General features: G+C 35.7%; 3 protein-coding genes across 3 annotated transcripts; all 3 read right to left on the bottom strand.

Annotated features, from left to right (window-relative positions):
• Positions 1-702: 702 nt before the first annotated feature.
• LOC136811237 (putative aldolase class 2 protein PA3430) lies at positions 703-5,474 on the bottom strand. The gene is made up of 6 exons (XM_067067850.1): positions 5,243-5,474; positions 4,815-4,951; positions 3,730-3,890; positions 2,915-3,016; positions 1,590-1,759; positions 703-1,207 (listed from the first exon to the last, which is right to left on the bottom strand). Exons 1-6 carry the CDS (start codon positions 5,431-5,433, stop codon positions 1,078-1,080), a joined length of 891 nt encoding a protein of 296 aa, XP_066923951.1. The 5' UTR covers positions 5,434-5,474; the 3' UTR covers positions 703-1,077.
• A 753-nt stretch (positions 5,475-6,227) lies between these two features.
• On the bottom strand, positions 6,228-10,930 carry LOC136811311 (lens fiber membrane intrinsic protein-like). Its single transcript, XM_067067926.1, has 3 exons — positions 10,611-10,930; positions 9,761-9,895; positions 6,228-7,108 (listed from the first exon to the last, which is right to left on the bottom strand). Exons 1-3 carry the CDS (start codon positions 10,783-10,785, stop codon positions 6,897-6,899), a joined length of 522 nt encoding a protein of 173 aa, XP_066924027.1. The 5' UTR covers positions 10,786-10,930; the 3' UTR covers positions 6,228-6,896.
• A 3,416-nt stretch (positions 10,931-14,346) lies between these two features.
• On the bottom strand, positions 14,347-16,970 carry LOC136811236 (peripheral myelin protein 22-like). Its single transcript, XM_067067849.1, has 3 exons — positions 16,776-16,970; positions 16,026-16,264; positions 14,347-15,194 (listed from the first exon to the last, which is right to left on the bottom strand). The coding sequence occupies exons 1-3, from the start codon at positions 16,939-16,941 to the stop codon at positions 15,006-15,008; spliced, it is 594 nt and encodes a 197-aa protein (XP_066923950.1). The 5' UTR covers positions 16,942-16,970; the 3' UTR covers positions 14,347-15,005.
• Positions 16,971-17,852: the final 882 nt, after the last annotated feature.

Raw genomic sequence — 17,852 nt, 5'->3', positions numbered from 1 at the left:
TGACGCTCTTTAATTCGACGTTCGATACGCTCCAATATTCGATAATTTTGAAAGTCACCGTCAACGAGAAACTTTCATAAACGGCGCTCTATCATTCGATGAAAATCAAATTCCCCTGAAAACCGAATTAGAGAGCGTCAACTATATATTACTTAATATAAAACTTTTCAAATCGATATTTCAAATATAATATTGTTTTACGAGACTTTGTTTTAAAGATTCGAAAAATTGTTGGGCTAATAGAGTAATTTACGAGTTTGAGTTCATCGAAGCGATTCGAAACGTTTCGTTAATTATTTGTTAAACAGTGTTTACTGAAAAACTATCCATTCTTTTAAAGCCGACTAATATCTCGAAATTCAGCATAATAATTATTTTGGTTTATTTTCTGTTTCGAACGTTTTGTTTGTTTATTGTTTTTTTTTGTTCGAAATCCAAAAGTTCGATTTTAGTAAACGCAGTCTACTAACATTCTACAAATGCACTTTGGCACTCATTTATTTTAAAAGAACCAGTAGTTCTTTGTCGAGGCTCGGCTATTCTTATATTTTTGGTACCCTTAGCCACCCGAAAAATATCAGGCGTTTATCCCTGGACGGTCTTTTTTATAAGGAGGGTCGCGAATCAGACTTGAAGAACATCTTCCGCCGAGTATCAGTCAAAAGATTACTATAAAAACATTTTATGAATAAAGTTGTTCGTTCGAGTATTATAATAATAGATTTATTCTTCGTTTTCGAGTAAATTAACAAATTTTCGTTGTACGTGCATTGGTAGAAAGTTCGTTTCCAAAGGTGAAAATAACAAACTCGAACTTATTCTCGAATAGGTCACGAATTCTTAAAGCTTTGCATCCCAGCTGCCACACAACGTTCTTTCAACATCCATATAACATAACGTGGATATTATGGGCGTTTTGCCGTAATTTAGTATGGGTCAAAGTCCAGTTTGTGTTTCGAACCAAAATTGTTTTATGTGTGGTCGCTCCAGTGCGTTTTTTGTGGTTTTCTAGTGCTCTGTTATAGATTTAAGTTATTCTGGCATTGATATAACTAAAGAATCTTCACAATTGACATTTCAAGCTAGGAAGCTAGGATATTCTCTTTCAAGAGTTTTTTGGAGAGCATCAAAATGGGCATGTGCTGTGAATTCTTGACAATCGACCATCTGCGCATGCGTATCTATTGCAATTTCTGTTGATAACAATCTATGAGGAAAAGCGTGTGGAAATTTACAACATAAAGGGCCTCACTAAAAAGTAGTTACTCTTAAAGGTTTTGTTTTTAAATAAGAGTGATATAGTTTGCTTACTCGTCAATTTTACTTCACAAGCTTTTTCACATTGGATTGACACGCAGATGTGGAGCAAGATTGCGGTCAGAAAGAGGAAAAGAAAAACATTTTTTGCTTATATCAGAATAATATAACAATAGCAAGACACTGTCCTGATATAAAATATGTGTCAGATATGAAACGGAAACACTTATATAAAAACAAAACCTTTAATCTAGATAAACAAGGAAAATTGAAAGTACGCGAATGTACAACATCCATTTTGCCTAAGAACCCCACCCTTTCCCCGAACTTACTTCAATGGTTGTCCAGTTTGTAAAGCTTTCACTTGTATTTCGGCAGCTTTCTCAAAATAATAATGCAGATCAAATGCCATGGCGACCGACTTGCCAACGGTTGCTAAGCCGTGATGACCCATCATTAAGACTTCTTTATTTCCCAACACACGACCAAGTCGCTCACCTTCCTGAAAAAATAAATAAAAAGAATGCCATAGGTTCAAGTATTTTAAGACACAAAAATTTCCTGCGTTTTTCACTAGTTTGCGTATAACTTTTAAACTGGCTACGTGAACGCCGGCTTCGCGCGTATAAAAGTCTACCTCATACATATAGATATCTTGATTTCATGAAATCCGTTTGATGAAATTTGGAAAATAGCTTTCATAGAAAGCGCTATCTTTTTACTCATGCTCCTTTGTCCCGGGGGGGGGGGGGGGGGGTACTTAGGTAAAATGGGTGCCGGGTATGTCCTTTTTCACACTCTCGAAAGTCTTTCAAAGGGGTACAAAAACCATTAAAAAGAAAGTTGAGTAATTAAGTAAGAGTTCAAAATTCACGAAATTCAAAATTTCCTCTCTCATAGGGTCGTGATTTTCCGATATTTGGACAAAAATCGAGTGAAAATCGATAGAAATTTTGAGAAATGAGTCTCTCTAAGGGTTCCTAAAACGCCAATTTCTGACTCAGACATTTTTTTTTTATTTTTTATTTTTTATTTTTATTTTTTTTATCTATATTGTATGTAACACGAACAAATAGTACAAAACTAAAGGTTCCTAACCTCCCGCAAAAGGACCACCAGATCATACCGCCAGGAGGAAGGAACCCAAACTAAGCTAACAATAAATTAATAAATAAATTGATAAATGGAAAAAAAAAAAACTTACTACAGAGGATAAATACTAACAGAAATAAAAAACAAAAACAAAATGAGCTAGGAGAGCAGTTAGAGTAAAAGACTAGAATAACGGTCCCCCAAAACGGCTTGTATCACAGATAAATTTTATTGTTATACTCAATATACCGTGATTTTGGACAATGCTAAAATCGGGGTCGACTCAGACATACTCAGACATCTCGGAACCTAGTACCCCCTGGTCCCCTGTCTCAATTGTTTGTTCGAAGTGTTGGTGACATAGAAAGATTTAAGCAAACCATAAATGCGTTGTGTATCAGGTCTGATGAGGCTGTTGTTCAAGTGCAAGGGCGATTGAAGTGAATTGAAGGCTGGTCCATATCAACCAACGTAACAAAGTCAGACTAGCTAGTCGATTTCGGACTCTTAAAGTAAAAAAATGAAATTTCTAAGAAATGAAAAATAAAAAAGAGGGTTATGTTACCTGGTTGGACGTTTGATTGGCCATTAAAGGGAAGTCTTGATCGTAAGAGACATTGTTGAGGAAACGTGTCGAAGTTTGGTGGATCATTTGGATGCCTGGATCCTATGGAAGGGGTAGATTGCACGTTATGTGTGTGACCACAGTCGGAGGCTCCTCTTTTGATTACTATCCACCGAATGTAGAGGAGGGCGCCACTCTTTCTCCCTGGGTTACTCTACTTCCCTTCGATCCTTTTCTTCGTGCTCTTCTTAGACTAAAGGCTACTTCTGACTGAACTTTGCTCCACTGAAGTAGACTAGAGGATAACGCCATCTTGAATTTTTTCACTTTCGTTTTCAAAAATTATCCTCCAGAAAGGGACTAGATCTAGCGCTCCGGATTTGCTACCAACTCACGCAAAGGCAAAAAAACTCATCAGCGCCATCCAGTCTATCAAAAAGTGGAACCCGGGCTATTCTCTTTTTGCTGGCCGTGACTGAATGTTCTCTACGGTTTCTGAAGAGCCTCATGCACAGTACTCTTTTGCATATTCATCTGTATAAACTTCTTTCAGTTCCTCGACTAATAGACCTTTTCATAAATTACGTCACGAACATCACTTGCCTCGTATTCAAACAATTACCATAGTGATTATGCTTCTTGAGGCATTAAATGATTTTCTTATGAATAGGAAGTAGTTTTAATATAATCCACTGGGAGTTAGTCACCATGGCAATCATTTCAAAACGAGGCAAGTAATGTTCGTAATGTAATTTATGAAAAGGTCTTTTGGCCCAATCGGGAAATATCTAAACATATCAAGAAATCGTTTCTACCTGTAGAGTACCAAGGATAGAAGTATACATGGCATGCGTGTGCATGATGCAATTGATTTCTTTCTTCCGCGCATGCGCATATATTCCCATGTGAATACTCTGTGCCGTGATTTCCGGTGGCTCCTTTCCTTCCACCAATTCACCTGTTTCTAAATCAACACCTAAAATAATGGTTAGGTAATCGTTGACAATATGATCAAAAGTGGAATATCATTAGATAGTAAAACCAAAGAAGAAGTTAATAAAATACCTAGCGAGAAACTCTGCAATGATTAATATTTTCACGAAATTTTTCCCCGACAAAAAAAAGCCCCGACTAAATAAAACTTCGACATTTTTTTTGTTGGGGAAAAATTCCGTCACCTAGAGGCATTTTCGTCACTTTCCCTCGACCAAAATTTCAGATTCGTCACTTTTCTCCGACGAAATTTACAATTTAGTCACTTTCACCCAACTTAATTGTCCTAATGAAATGGTTTCCTTCACTAGCTCGAAAAAAGATCTTTTCATTCGGCGTTTAAAGCACTAATTTCGGTTAATAAAGGTCTAAAAAATTTGGATTTTAAGTTTGGTTAGGGTTTAAAAAATCGGGTAAAAGTTTTGGTTGGGGATAAAAAAATCGGGCAAAAGTTTTGGTCGGGTGAAGAAATATCGGGGAAAAATTTCGTCACCCCCTCAAAGTTTACGTCACCCGACATTTTTTCTCCGATAAGGTACTTGGTTTTTTTCTCGTTTTTTGGACAACTCTTGAATCGTTTTACTGACGGCATTGGATTTTCCACCTCATTTTACTAACCACCCTGAGTTTTTATACAAAAAAACCAGACAGACTATCCTGGATTTTTTATTTGCCAGACCGCCCTAGATGACGTCACCCAGGCTCGGATACAGAGGGAGGCTATAACCAATGGAGGAGAGTGCACTTTTTTATCGTATTACCTTATATGGAAACTAATTACTCTCCATGAATAAGATAGCCTACCTCCTGTATCCGACCCTGCATCTCCTCAACATAAGGGATACAGACTTTTCTGGAATAGGCCAATCACTATTGAAACGAAACTGAAACCAGTTGAAATACACACCAACAAGATGTCTAGGTGTAACCTCCGTCCAATAAATGCCGTACGGCGCCGTTAACATCAATTGACGTTCTCCTTTTGTATGTAGTGAGGGTGTTTTGACTGAGAGATGGTTGCACACTCCTTCGTGCATGTTGTACCTGCGAGTGATGAAAAGAAATTCTTTATGTGAGTTTAACTAGGGGAGAAATTGTTGGTTTGAAACGCTTTGACTCCTTCTGTGGGAAACTGTAATTAAAGGATTTTTTTCTAACCTCGGTATGTCAACGTTACCAAGAATCAGAAGAAATTAAAAAAGACAAGCAAAAATTAAAGGCCTTTTGAAAACTGAAAAAAGAATTCGAAGTCCGAAAGAATTTCTTTTGGAAATAATTTTTTTTTCTGTAGAGGAAAGCAATAACATATAAAATAAGAATGAAAAAGATACTCACTTTGCTAAACCTCTGTAAGCTGTTGCAAGCTCACACCGTCTTTTCCAATTTTCTTTCCAAATTTCTTCCTCGTTATTTACGCTTTTGTTTTGAATATCCAGCGTTGTCGTTGCTTTAAATCTTTGTTGAGGACGTTTTGGTAAATTGTGCGTAAGCTTTGAAGTTTTACCCCTTCGAAGAGTAACAAGCATATTTGAAAAATAAAGTTTCACCAGGTTAGATCTAAAACTAACTGGAAAGCTCCTCAAAGTATTTCAAATAGGAAAAAAAATTCATTTTTCACCTCGAGTTCCAACATTTTGTACAATTTGTAACATATGTCAAAATTCGTTCCAAAACAAAAAAAAACTTCTGTTCCTTATCCCAAAAACTTCTTATTGTTTTCAAATAGTTATTTTCCCTTAAGTTATAGCGAGGAACGTCTAATCAATATTTTTCTGCGTAAAGACTTTCTCTTGTAAAACGCAAATTTACAATTTTTATGTTTGATATTTTTGTATTGAAGAGAGAGAACACTTTTGTTTCCCTGACTACACCCTCTTCTCACAGACCCACTGGGAACCCTTCCCACTGGAAAAATTGACCAAAATATCGTCCCGGTGGAAAATTATCCTAAAATTTTTGTCCCCACTGAGAGTAACTTAATGAACCAATCCTCACTGCACAATATTATGCTATTTTTCCCATCCCCACTGAATTTTCTGACTTGAAAACAATGGAATTCAAATCTACAGCCATAAAAAGCATGGAAATATCATTCCCTATCGAATTTCAGTCCGTTAATTTTACCCCCACTGGCTGAAAAAATCTTCCCGGGTTTGTGAGAAGGGGGTGTCTGACTACTGCGAAGATTCTTATGTTATCCGTTATTTTACAATAAAATCCATGGCTCCGGAAGAGAATATGCTCTGACATGGTTGATAAAGATGAAGATTAAGACTTATTTATTTTTAAATGAAAGACATAAACTTGAAAGTACCCTCTAATAACTTTTTGATAAAAAAAAATCAATACGTCGAATACGATTTTCCACAGCGTTAGGGCTACAATGTTTTGTTTCGAGGAACTCAAATTTTCCTAAAAGTATTGAAAGTCGTGAAGAAAATCAAAGATCCAACATCACTATGTTGAATATGCAAACTTTTTAGATCACTTCATTGCTCTTCTTCCTTCAAAAAAAAAACAATGATCAACTCCAATGCGTTCAAAAATATCATATAACTGTTCGATAGAAAATATGGTGGTATGATTTCCTCTTGGGACAAGCAAATATTCCATCATAAAGTCACAAATGTTCTTCGAAGATATCAAATTATATTATCATGTTTAAATCATTGAACAATGCTAATTTTAGGCCATATTCACAAATTACGTCTTCGAGGTAGAGAAAGTGCCTACTTCGGAACATTAAAAAAAAAACGACAAATTTCACCATCCACATCTAAAACCAATATGAACGCTCTTGATTAGTAACGAACCCAGCTGACACACGACGTTGTTTCAACGTTCATCTAACGTTATATGGACGTTGTGAACGTTAGATAAACGTTGAAAGAACGTTGTGTGCCAGCTGGGAAAACTATATACTGGAGCAATGCGAAATTGTTATTTTTAAACATAAGCTCAATGATAAACAATTGAACAACCCAGCCAGTTAAATTTGTAAATTCTGCAGATCGCTATTGGAACCATCTGATGATGAACTTCTTCGATTTCTCCTCTTTTGAACTTCTTCCAAAAAACAACAAACAATGACAAGTAATTCTAACACAAACGCGATCAAACCAAGAACATAACTGTACGAGAGACGATAGGGTGGTGTGATTTTGATTCCCCACACGATGAGGCTGGATGCTGACAGAACACCTGGAAAGGGAAAAGAATTTTTCATGGCCTACCCTTCCAGTTCAGATGGGATGGAGTTTTTATGTGATACTTTAATAATTGTTCAGTTGAAGTAGTAAAAATGACACGTTCTTTAGAAAAGGTAACAAAATTGTTTTATTAATGGTTAACGACCAGCCAAATCAAATAAAAGCTTGTAAAAACTCCATCTCGTCTCTTGCAGTTAGCAGAAAAACGACAGGACAGTGCAAATGTAAGTTATTCTTGTAAATGGTCTCTTCATAATAAGAAGACTATTGCAGGCCTTAGAACACCTCATAATCACTCATTTTTGCTATGCTTTCACCGCGCGTTTACCCTTCCAGGCCAAACGCGGTGACTGAAGTTCCCTTGTCAGGCCTTCTGAAGCCTATTACAGACCTTACGTCTCCGTCACTACGGTTTATGTTTATGTTTATGTTTGTTTTCTTTAAAGTTGATGCAAAGTAGTACAATGTGTACTTAGCTCGAGGCTAATCAATATCAACTATTAATTACAAATCTATCTAGAAGGTTGATACTCAAGATCAACTATTATTTACAAATTAATTTAAATTCAATCAATGAAACCAACGCCATGGATAAAAGTGCGACAGTTTCGGCAAGGACGTAGTAGTAGTGGGCCTCCATTGCTTGATTTCTTTTTTAAATTCATCTAGGTTTTTAAGTTTTTTATAGTCATCGGGAAGGGTAGCCCAGATTTTAGGTCCCAGGAAAGCTAAAGACGATTTTCCATTCATTTCACTTTCAACTACTCTACTACGAAAGGAATTCCTTTTTCTCGTTTTGATCTTACATTGGTTTTTGAGAAATATTTTACTTTCTGATTCATTGAGTTTTGATTTAAATAGCTCTGTGGATAAGGATTGAATTGCTCGTTGATGAAAGGTGGAACCGTTGTCAAGTTTCAACAGATCATCGAATGATGAGTTGTAGTCTGAGTAAACGATTCTCAAGCATCTTATGTAGATTGTTTATTTTATCCTCTAGAGCTCTGCTATGAAACATCCATATGAGAGGACAGTAATTGAAGTGGCATTTAATGAAAGCATTCATCAATCGTTTCTTTTTTTCTAAAGTGAGATATGTGCTCATTCTGGCTAAGGCGGTTATTTTCAAACTAGCTTTCTTGCAAAGATTTTCTATATGCGATTCAAACGCCAAAAGATTATCGAAGGTTACTCCAAGAATCTTTGACGTTTTGGTATTGAAAACAGTTTCTTCTCTAATATTTAGATAGAGCGAGTCGTCAATGATGTTAACTATTAGCTGACATTTGTCAGCATTACAACCATTTGATTAATCGAAAGCCATGTGAAGATTTTTTCTGCTACAAAGCTTAGTTTTACCACTTACTCAATCCAGGTAGGAGCACTAACATAGGGTGTCGTATCGTCCGCATAATTCGCAACCTTAGTATCCTCAATGATGAAAAAGAGGTCACAGATATAAATATTGAAAAACAGAGGGCCAAGGATTGATCCCTGGGGAACACCATCCTTGATCTTGATCCAGTTACTCAGTTCGTTGCCTACTTTTTTGTCCTTTGTTGCCTATTTTCTAGATAACTCTTGACTAACCCAGTGGAAAGGTCATCGAACCCGTATGCACTGATCTTTGCTACAAGTAATTTGTGGCACATGCAGTCAAAGGCCTTAGAAAGGTCGATGAGCAGTGCCCCGAAAACATCTTTTTTATCATTGGCTAGCTTCCAGAGCTCTTCCATTGGGAGAAGAGAGGTTTGAGTGGAATATCCTTTCCTGAAACCACATTGTTGTTCATCAAAGTAGTGCTCAAAGTATTCTGATATTTGATTGTGATATACTCTTTCGTAAATTTTGGATATTACCGGCAGCATACTTATTGGTCTATAGTTACTTTTATCGTTTTTAGAATTTTTCTTGTAGACTGGGGTGACTGTCGCGAACTTGGAAATGTTGGGAAAAAAGCCTGAGCTGAAGGAGTCGTTTATGCTTATAAAGAAGCAGCTTGCAAATAAGTGAGAGTATTTTTTAATTATTTTCGCTGGTATATCATTTTCCGCTTGAGACTTATTTGTCTTAAGGTTACTAATTATTTTCTCTACTTCGTCTTCGGTGGTGTTTCTAAACTTGAAGGAGTTTTCATTGTTTGATACCTTTTCTTTTATTTTGAGTATACTAGGGTGGTTTCTAAAAAGCATTATTCATTTTGAAGAATATTATCAGAAAGTTCATTGAGAGGCACGGTCACGACAGATTTCCCAATTAGACGACAGAAGCAAAACAAATGTAAAGTTAAATGTACGCTGGAAAATGACCTGAAAAAAGATCAGATGAAAAACCATTGGTAATCAAGATTGCCAAAACATCATATTGCCGTAGCAAGGGGCGACTTTGCGCCCGCCAGAAAATAATATTTATAGAAATGTTTTTTTAACTTCAGTCATAAATTACTGATTTTCCATTCTATTTTACATCTGTTCGAGGGAGTGAATATTAAAATACTCTCAACGGCACTGCAGCAAATCATTTTCACAACGTCGTACACAAAAGCAATTTGCATAACCTGTTTCACTGATAGGCTGAATACCAGTGAGAGCGTTCGCTGTAGCCCTTCAAAAGAGTGTGGTTTTGTTCTGAGGATTTGTCTTACCTGAGATGAAGTAGATGAGGGCCAACCAAATGGTGCTCAAAGAGTTATTCAATACCATTGCAAAGGAGAGAATGAATCCACTAAATGCACTCAATAAAGACAACACCATGTTCACTCGAATCGCATACCACCAACCTGTGAACAATAATAAGTAAAGTTTTGCGAGTCGGAAAGCTCCTCTTTGGATAGCTATCTACCCGAAGGTAGGTCTTTCTACACTCACCCTTGATCCTTCTGCAAGCATACAACGGGCAATTATCAAGTATCAAGTGCAGGTTTAATGAGACAGGGGTTCTAAATTTTCTTGGTAAACATTTAAGTGAGACAGAGGTGCTAAATTTTCTTGAACGTTTCAGTGAGACAGGGGTGCTAAATTTTCTTGAACGTTTCAGTGAGACAGGGGTGCTAAATTTTCTTGAACGTTTCAGTGAGACAGGGGTGCTAAATTTTCTTGAACGTTTCAGTGAGACAGGGGTGTTAATTTTTCTTGGCAATTGGGTCATTCCATTTTATATCTATACATGGGGGGGGGGTGGACGACCATTTCCAGAGGGTAATTCGAGAAAAATTTCCAGGGGGTAAAAGACTGATTTTTAGCTCGTCCACCCTAACTTTTAGATATGAAAATAATTTTGGGTATTTTTTCAAATTTTGCCATTCTCCAGGGGGTATCCACAAATTTTCACAAATTCTTTTTTGACTTGAAAAGGTTCGTCCACCCCATGTATGGCTTTTTAATAGAATAGCCCATTGTTTAAATGAAATAAGGGTATAGCTAATTTTTCTCGGTAAATATTACAGTCAGACAGGGGTGCTACTTTCTTTGGAAATCGATGAAAATTCCTCATACCTTCAACCGTCATTTCTTTGAATTTGTGACAAATAGCACGATCACAAAATTTCCACAAACCAATTAACGCGCCATTATTTTCATTGCGACCCCAAGCGACGCCAGCGGTTGCCGCAATTAGCAAAGTGGACGCCACGACACAAGATAACATAATTAAAACACGAGATAACTTCATGGCGAAAGACTTTCTTTTATAATCTTACAGAAGAAATTTCTTATAACTTTACTAATGAAAACAATGTTTTTCATTTTTTTAATTGTCATTTACCAATGTTTTACAGACCCTCTTGATAATTAAAAGTTTTTAATCGTGAGGAATAAATGCAGCCGCAAAATCATTGGCTAAGAGGATATCCAAATTTTACAAGTTTGTAGTTAAGTTTGGAAAAGTTAAATTTCATATCAAATTTAAATGTCAGGGTACAGAGATAGAACAAGGCTTTTTCAAATGTGCGTTATATCCAGTTTCGCTATTACATATCCCTGCTTTCAATATTATCGAATAATTGAACGTCGAATTAGAGAGCATTAACTGTACTGCTTTACCTATAGGCCGTGGCCAGTGGATTGTTATTGTTTCAAAAATAAAAAAAAAATTCAAAATGTCGGTGAATAAACTTTTGATATCTTTCTTGGTCAATTTGAGGGTGCTGATTCGGAATTTGAATGTTACCAAGCTTGAAAACCCGCAGTTTTTGCGTAATTTGCGATTTTTTGCGTTTTTAGGCAAAATTGTAAGCCCTGAAAATTCATGATTTTGGGCGGGTCTTCAAAATCAAAAAAGACCTATACCACGTGATAGAGCTCTTCAAACTGAGCAAAAAAATGTATTATATCAAAGTCTCAACTTTTTTAGATCAAAAGTTATAGACGATTTTATGGTCAAAAATTGATTGAAAACAGGGAATTTCCCCACAATCTGCATAATTTATGCAAAATTATAGCACTTTTTTGCCACAAAAACGCCCATAACTTTTGATTAAGAAAAGTTGAGACTTTGATATAATACATTTTTTTGCTCAGTTTGAAGAGCTCTATCACGTGGTATAGGTCTTTTTTGATTTTGAAGACCCGCCAAAAATCACGAATTTTCAGGGCTTACAATTTTGCTTAAAAACGCAAAAAATCGCAAATTACGCAAAAACTGCGGGTTTCCAAGCTTGGTAACATTCAAATTCCGAATCAGCACCCTCAAATTGACCAAGAAAGATATCAAAAGTTTATTCACCGACATTTTGAAAAAAAGTGAAACGTTTTGAGGTACCTGGCCATGGTCTACTATGCTTGATTCACGTTGGAAAAATAATTCTTCAGAAAAACATTCACATTTCATTATTTAACATCATCTTTTAGATAGCCCTATTCAAACTTAGCCTAAAAACTTATTTAAAACCAATTTAAACCCTTTTGCAAAGCAAACTTCTTATCTAGAATTAGACTTCTCTGGAAGAATAGACCCTCTTTACAGACTAAGACGGCTATACAGCCTTTTTTATGAACTCAAATAATACCCCTTTTCTCAGTCACAGGAGAAAACGCTTTTGGTGCTATTAAAACAACCTTCTCACAGACCCACTGGGACCCCTTACCACTGGAGAAATTGCCGTAAATATCGTCCCCGGTGGAAAATCATCCTCTAATTGTTTTCCCCACTGAAAATAATCAAATAAATCAATCCTCACTGCCAAATACTTACTATTTTCCCATCCCCACTGAATTTTCTCACTGAAAAAACATCAGAATCCTCAGCAATAAAAAATATGGAAATGTCAAATCCATCGAGTTTCAGTCAGTTATTTTTATCCCCACTGGCTGAAAAAATCCTACCGGGTCAGTGAGGAGGGGTTGTATTAAAGAGGGTTCTGAGACGATTTGTCTGATTTCATTCTTGTAAAATCACTACTCTGACATTTAGCTCAACCATGATTATCCATTAGAACAGAGAATCGGAAAGCTCGTCTTAAAAAACAATTCAGTTCAACCCAAAATAAAATTTAATGCAATTTTTACTTTAAAAATTTAATTTTTTGTTACTCTTTTCACACTTCTAAAATTAATAAACAAGTTTAAAATCTGATTTTCACCTTCCCTTAGTATTCTGCTTGACTTTTCTCCTTCAATGTTTTTTGTTACATTTTTGCAGTTTTTTCCCTCTCATTGTATTTTGTCCAGACTGCTGCTCTTCTCCTCTGATTTTTCATAAGAACAGCTCTCTTTTTGATTCAAAAACTTCGTTAAGATATAGGCCGAATATTTTAGAGATGGAATAATTTTGAAAATGAAATTAATTAGGGGAATTAATTATAGGAATCGAATTTCTTTCGATTTTTTACGGCATTTCCACGGAAAATGAATTTTTTCTTAGGCTGAAAGTAGAATTTTTCTTAAAATAAGTTGTTTTTCATGATATGTATATGAGGGTTAGACCTTATTGCTCTACTCATCAAATTTTAATTCAATCAGAATGAGAAAAAATATATTGTAGCGTATGCAAAGGTAAAATTATTTTGTACTTTAAACCTTTTTGTCTCTGAAAAAAAGATTTAACACCCAAATTTAAAGGTCAGAAATAAAATTGATGTATGTTAATTTTCCTTTATCCCATTACATGCTTATGATAACAGACGATCCTATAGTCTAACTAAGACGAATTCGGAAGAAGGGAAAAGAAGCCGCGCGGGAAATAGAAAGTCGGGCGGGTAAAAATTCGAAGGGGGTCCAATGTATAATTCATCACTTCCGCGGCATTTTTTCATCTACAGCCATAAACGGCTTTAACCTCCGCACCGTATTTTCCCGCGTGCTAATCTTGACGGACGATAACATCGTTATGGACTTCTTTGTTTTCGAACTTCTAAAACCTTCATATTTCCCACTCCAGTACAGTCAAGAAATACGGCCGTACTTCTTATCATAAGATTTTTATATTAGGCTCTCAGACGACCCTATTAGACGATTTAAAGTGTTGATAAAACATACATAACGTACGTTATCGAACATTAATGTATGTAACACTGTATTTCTTTATCTTAGAATATGTCTGTTCAAATCCCGGGTTCAAATGTTTTTGGGTAAAATAGTTTTCAAGGTCATATATCTGTAGATTATCTTTTGCATCGAAACGAAAAGAGTTTAAAGTACTCTAAGGTGCCGGTTCCGAATAGTAGAAAAGGGGAGGGGGGATTTCGAAATTTTTTCAAAATAAAAAATGGCTAATTGCCCGGGGAGGCGTCAGAAATTTTACCTATAAAAATCCCAAAGTTAGGTACTAAAAATAGACACACGCAATTTAACTTTGGATAACTGAAAATATTTCCAAAAATATATTAACGTTTATTTTGAAGCTTCGAGTTCAGATACTATGAAAAACTAACAAAACAAACTGGAAACGAATCAATCAAATAGTCAAGTGGGATATAGCCGAATAATTTTTTTTCTTATAAGAATGGTTGAAAATCCATTTCGTTATGAATATTCTTAGCTTTTTTGGGGAAATCATCCTAAAATATTCTTACAGCATGAGCATTCTTAGGTCAGGATTCTAATTCAGACTAGATGTAGCATTTAGTACATACGCCTCAAGCATAAAATGGCATTTTTGTGGAGGAGTGAGCCTTACTAATTGATATTTATAATTGAAAATGCTCTATAAATGGCATTCTTAGCTTCAGTAGCAAAATTCTATGATTGTGATATTCTTAGCATTATTCTTAATCTTTTGGCCATTTTCATCATGTACATTCTTATAAAGTGTATTCTTATAAAAAAAGCGTGTATGCAACAAACTGCATCAAAAGTTCGTCAAAGTAAAAAGTTGAAGATAAAAGAATCGTACATTGTACAGTAAGACATCAGATTTACAAAATCATTTATTTACAAAATATATCCTAACTCATATCTCAAACAAAAGGACAGAAAAATGTGTCCCAAAAAATTTACGTTATCACCTCAAAATTGGGTGACTTCCGATGGTAGGGAATACCGGTGATTTTCACGAAAAAAAATCTCTAATACCTGTCAAAAATGTACCAACGAGAGTACCGGTGTTTCAATACCGGTCATTTTCCAGCAATACTTTTTTTCCGGATTCACGGAAGCCCCTCACAAGTGGGAAAGTAAGTTATCCATTCTTTCAGAATATACCTTATTACATGAATGTAAGTATGGAAGTATTTAACGGTCTTGAAATTAACACGCAAAAAAATTAACGCGAATTTCATTGCTTTTTCAAGGACACCACGACTGGTTTTAATTCAAGGGGTTTTAATTAACACAAAATTTCTCAATTCGTGTTAATTACACGTCTCCTGATATTCATGTAATAAGGTATCAAAACTTATCATACAGTGATTAAAGGATTGCATTGTCTCATTCTTTTTTTCTTTTTATAAAAATTCAAGCTTCTATTTTCTTTGAAGGTTCTTCTGCTGACATATTCAACTCAAATTCACGATTGATCGATTTTGCTGACACAGCACCGATCACAATGACTGCGATACCGACCACAAATGCGACCCACGACAGAATGAAGCCCCAACCGTATTTGTATTCGTAAGTACCGCCATAACCAAATTTGTTGTAAACCTAATATTACAAAGTAAAAATTAAAGTTCATAATTCCACTGAAAAAAAGAGTTCTATCTCAACAGGTAACCAAAAGGACAAAAAAATTGAAAGGTTGGGTACGAATTATATCGAAATGGAGAGAGAACCGGGAATGAGGATATACTCAGGCAGAATGAGGTACGAGGATGTGGTTCTGTTAAGGGTACTTTTTGTAAGCTCGGAAAGTATCAGGGTCAATTCAGAGTCATTTTTGTCACTGTAAAGACGGTTACTCAGGCAGAATGAGGTACGGGGATGTACCGCTATTCACGATTCCACGGTACGTTTCTGCAAGCTCGGAAAGTATCAGGGTCAATTCAGAGTCATTTTTGTCACTTTTCAAGTTAGGTTTTGAAAGAAAATCAGATGTGATGGGTCCAAGCTCAGCGTTAAATTTTGTCTGACAGATGAAATTGATATTGTCTCGTTAGAATCGTCTATTTGATGGTTTCTACTGCCTGATAGCTTAGAAAACATTACCAAACATCTTGCGGATTGAATGCATGAATCCAGCGTGAGCCTTTAGGGAAGAAAGGCTTACACACGCTTACACCTCACACCTCATCAATGGTGTATTGTGGAATTGATACCTTGTGCAATCACCGATGACAATCAAGTTTCTGTCTACCTAATTCCCCTCACACAACATGGATTGACAAAGGTACATTTACTTGCCAAGTGAATCACAGCACCAAGTGGGAATCAAGCCTCGACTTCCTGGATAGCAGTCAAGATTGATAACCAATACACTACTATCGCACAGAAAATTTATAATATTACAGGAGAGTTGAAATAACGTTCATTCCTTACCTCGAAATCATCAACCTTCTTAGTATACATGGACAAAGCAATCAACAACAACAAATTCGCCAGGAACATGACCACCGTTGTGAAATAACGTTGCACTTTCTCGAACAACAAGTGAAGAATCTCCACATAAGTCGCAAAGGAGGAGAACAAACATGATACGATCACCAACGCCCGCACATCCCACCACCATTCCGGCATCTTGTGCTCATCTTCCGGTAAGTCTTTACAATATTCTTCACCTAAAGAATGTAAGTGCAAATTCTTCTTATAATGTTCTAACCAATAAAGAGTTCTAACCATTCATTTTTCAACCTCTTATAAACGCACCCACTTTGTAACCGAAAGACGGTTGATTTTGAATGAATGATATAGGATAGAGATTAGTGCTGTTTAGGGTAGAAAGTTGGCAATCTTTAACCTCTTTTCCTGCGTATTATCGATAAAATCATCAAAATATAACTTCACTTTAAGAACAATGCTAAGCCTGGAGAATATCAAGCAATTTATGGGTCAAAACAGTTATAACAACTGGTAAAAAAGCCTGAAGATAAAATTCTCTGGTGTCTATCAGTAACGTAAATGCATTGAATTCTAGAAAACATGGGGACGAGGTTGGATGATCTTAAGATGATTGAAAATAAAGCCTGGGATACACAATGACGAGGTTGGATAATCTTAAGATCATTGAAAATAAAGCCTGGAATACACGGTGACGAGTTTGGTTAATCTTTTGTGTCTTGAGTCTCTTACCATCGGTACATTGCATGAACAATCCCAATTGTCTGTGATGATGAGTTATCGTCACATTTTCAGGCGTGGCTTGTACCCAACAATGACTGACCGTGCTCGTTATACTGAACACAACATATATCAATGATACGATGAGATATAATCCTTTGATACTTTCTTTCCCCATTTTTGTTACGTTAAAATGCTGTTGTGCTGTTTTTTGTTTTTGTTTTTCTTAAAAGACTTCTTATAGGTGTATGTACACAAAAAGTTCAGAATGCACAAATATAGAATTTAATTTATGTTTTTATATCTTATCTACTGCGTGAAAAAAACTAGTTTTGATGACAGAGGAAGTCTTAGAATGACCCGCAGTTTTGAACCGCGAAAATGGAGTCAGTAAAAGAACTCATTTGCTATAGTTTTTCAGTCAGTCAATATCTCTGGCAGAGGAAAATACTAACTACCTGCCCTTTTATCCTGACCATATCCTCTGCCACCAAAACAAACATACATAGATTGACCATTGACTATCGGTCAAATTTTTGAATTTCTCTAACCTCAATTATCAGCATATTTTAACACCTTAAACTTATCGAACATGCAAAACTTTAGATTAAGCGAATTTAAAAATAAAGAAAAAAAGAAACTATGGAGACCATTCTGAATTTTGAGATTTCAATATGCTTTCATAATTTTTGTTCACAATATTTTATCCACAATATTCTCTTTAAATTCAAAGATGCTCTTTTGTCATCAGGAGAATTATACCAACATTACATTAAATACCAATCCTTGTGAAGGCGTCTTTAAAAACAACTCTTGAACATCTCTTGATGTAAACAGATACATACTTCAGATGGAAGTTTTATTAGAATCAAACAATGATATGACCTTTTGGAGAGTAGCTAAGGGCGTAAGGGAATCTTATGGGTATATCTAGCCACACTATACTGATAGCCTCTAATAGCCTTTTGGGAGGTTTGCCTATCTTCAAGTCTAAACTTTATTTAAAATGTTGGCAAATAAGTTAAATGATTATTCCTATAGATAAAGATATGCAAATCCTTAATCTCAAATAACTGAGGATCAGAAAAC

Source organism: Clytia hemisphaerica, unplaced genomic scaffold, assembly GCF_902728285.1.
Source record: "Clytia hemisphaerica strain Z4C2 unplaced genomic scaffold, Clytia hemisphaerica genome assembly, whole genome shotgun sequence".
Classification (NCBI taxonomy): Eukaryota; Metazoa; Cnidaria; class Hydrozoa; order Leptothecata; family Clytiidae; genus Clytia; species Clytia hemisphaerica.
Note: the sequence above shows the minus strand (reverse complement) of the source record. Positions and strands in the feature narration are given on the sequence as shown.

Bases quoted from the DNA above. Each gene is read 5' to 3' on its own strand.
- LOC136811237 (XM_067067850.1), bottom strand. From the start codon at position 5,433: ATGCTTGTTACTCTTCGAAGGGGTAAAACTTCAAAGCTTACGCACAAT. The intron at 3,017-3,729 runs GTAGAAACGATT...CCCCTTCCATAG, and splicing joins CTATCCTTGGTACTCTACAG to GATCCAGGCATCCAAATGAT. The intron at 1,208-1,589 runs GTAAGTTCGGGG...TTTTCCTCATAG, and splicing joins CAAACTGGACAACCATTGAA to ATTGTTATCAACAGAAATTG.
- LOC136811311 (XM_067067926.1), bottom strand. From the start codon at position 10,785: ATGAAGTTATCTCGTGTTTTAATTATGTTATCTTGTGTCGTGGCGTCC. The intron at 9,896-10,610 runs GTATGAGGAATT...TATTGTTCACAG, and splicing joins CAAAGAAATGACGGTTGAAG to GTTGGTGGTATGCGATTCGA. The intron at 7,109-9,760 runs GTAAGACAAATC...TTCCCTTTCCAG, and splicing joins CCTCATCTACTTCATCTCAG to GTGTTCTGTCAGCATCCAGC.
- LOC136811236 (XM_067067849.1), bottom strand. From the start codon at position 16,941: ATGGGGAAAGAAAGTATCAAAGGATTATATCTCATCGTATCATTGATA. The intron at 16,265-16,775 runs GTAAGAGACTCA...TACATTCTTTAG, and splicing joins GTTCATGCAATGTACCGATG to GTGAAGAATATTGTAAAGAC. The intron at 15,195-16,025 runs GTAAGGAATGAA...TTGTAATATTAG, and splicing joins AGAAGGTTGATGATTTCGAG to GTTTACAACAAATTTGGTTA.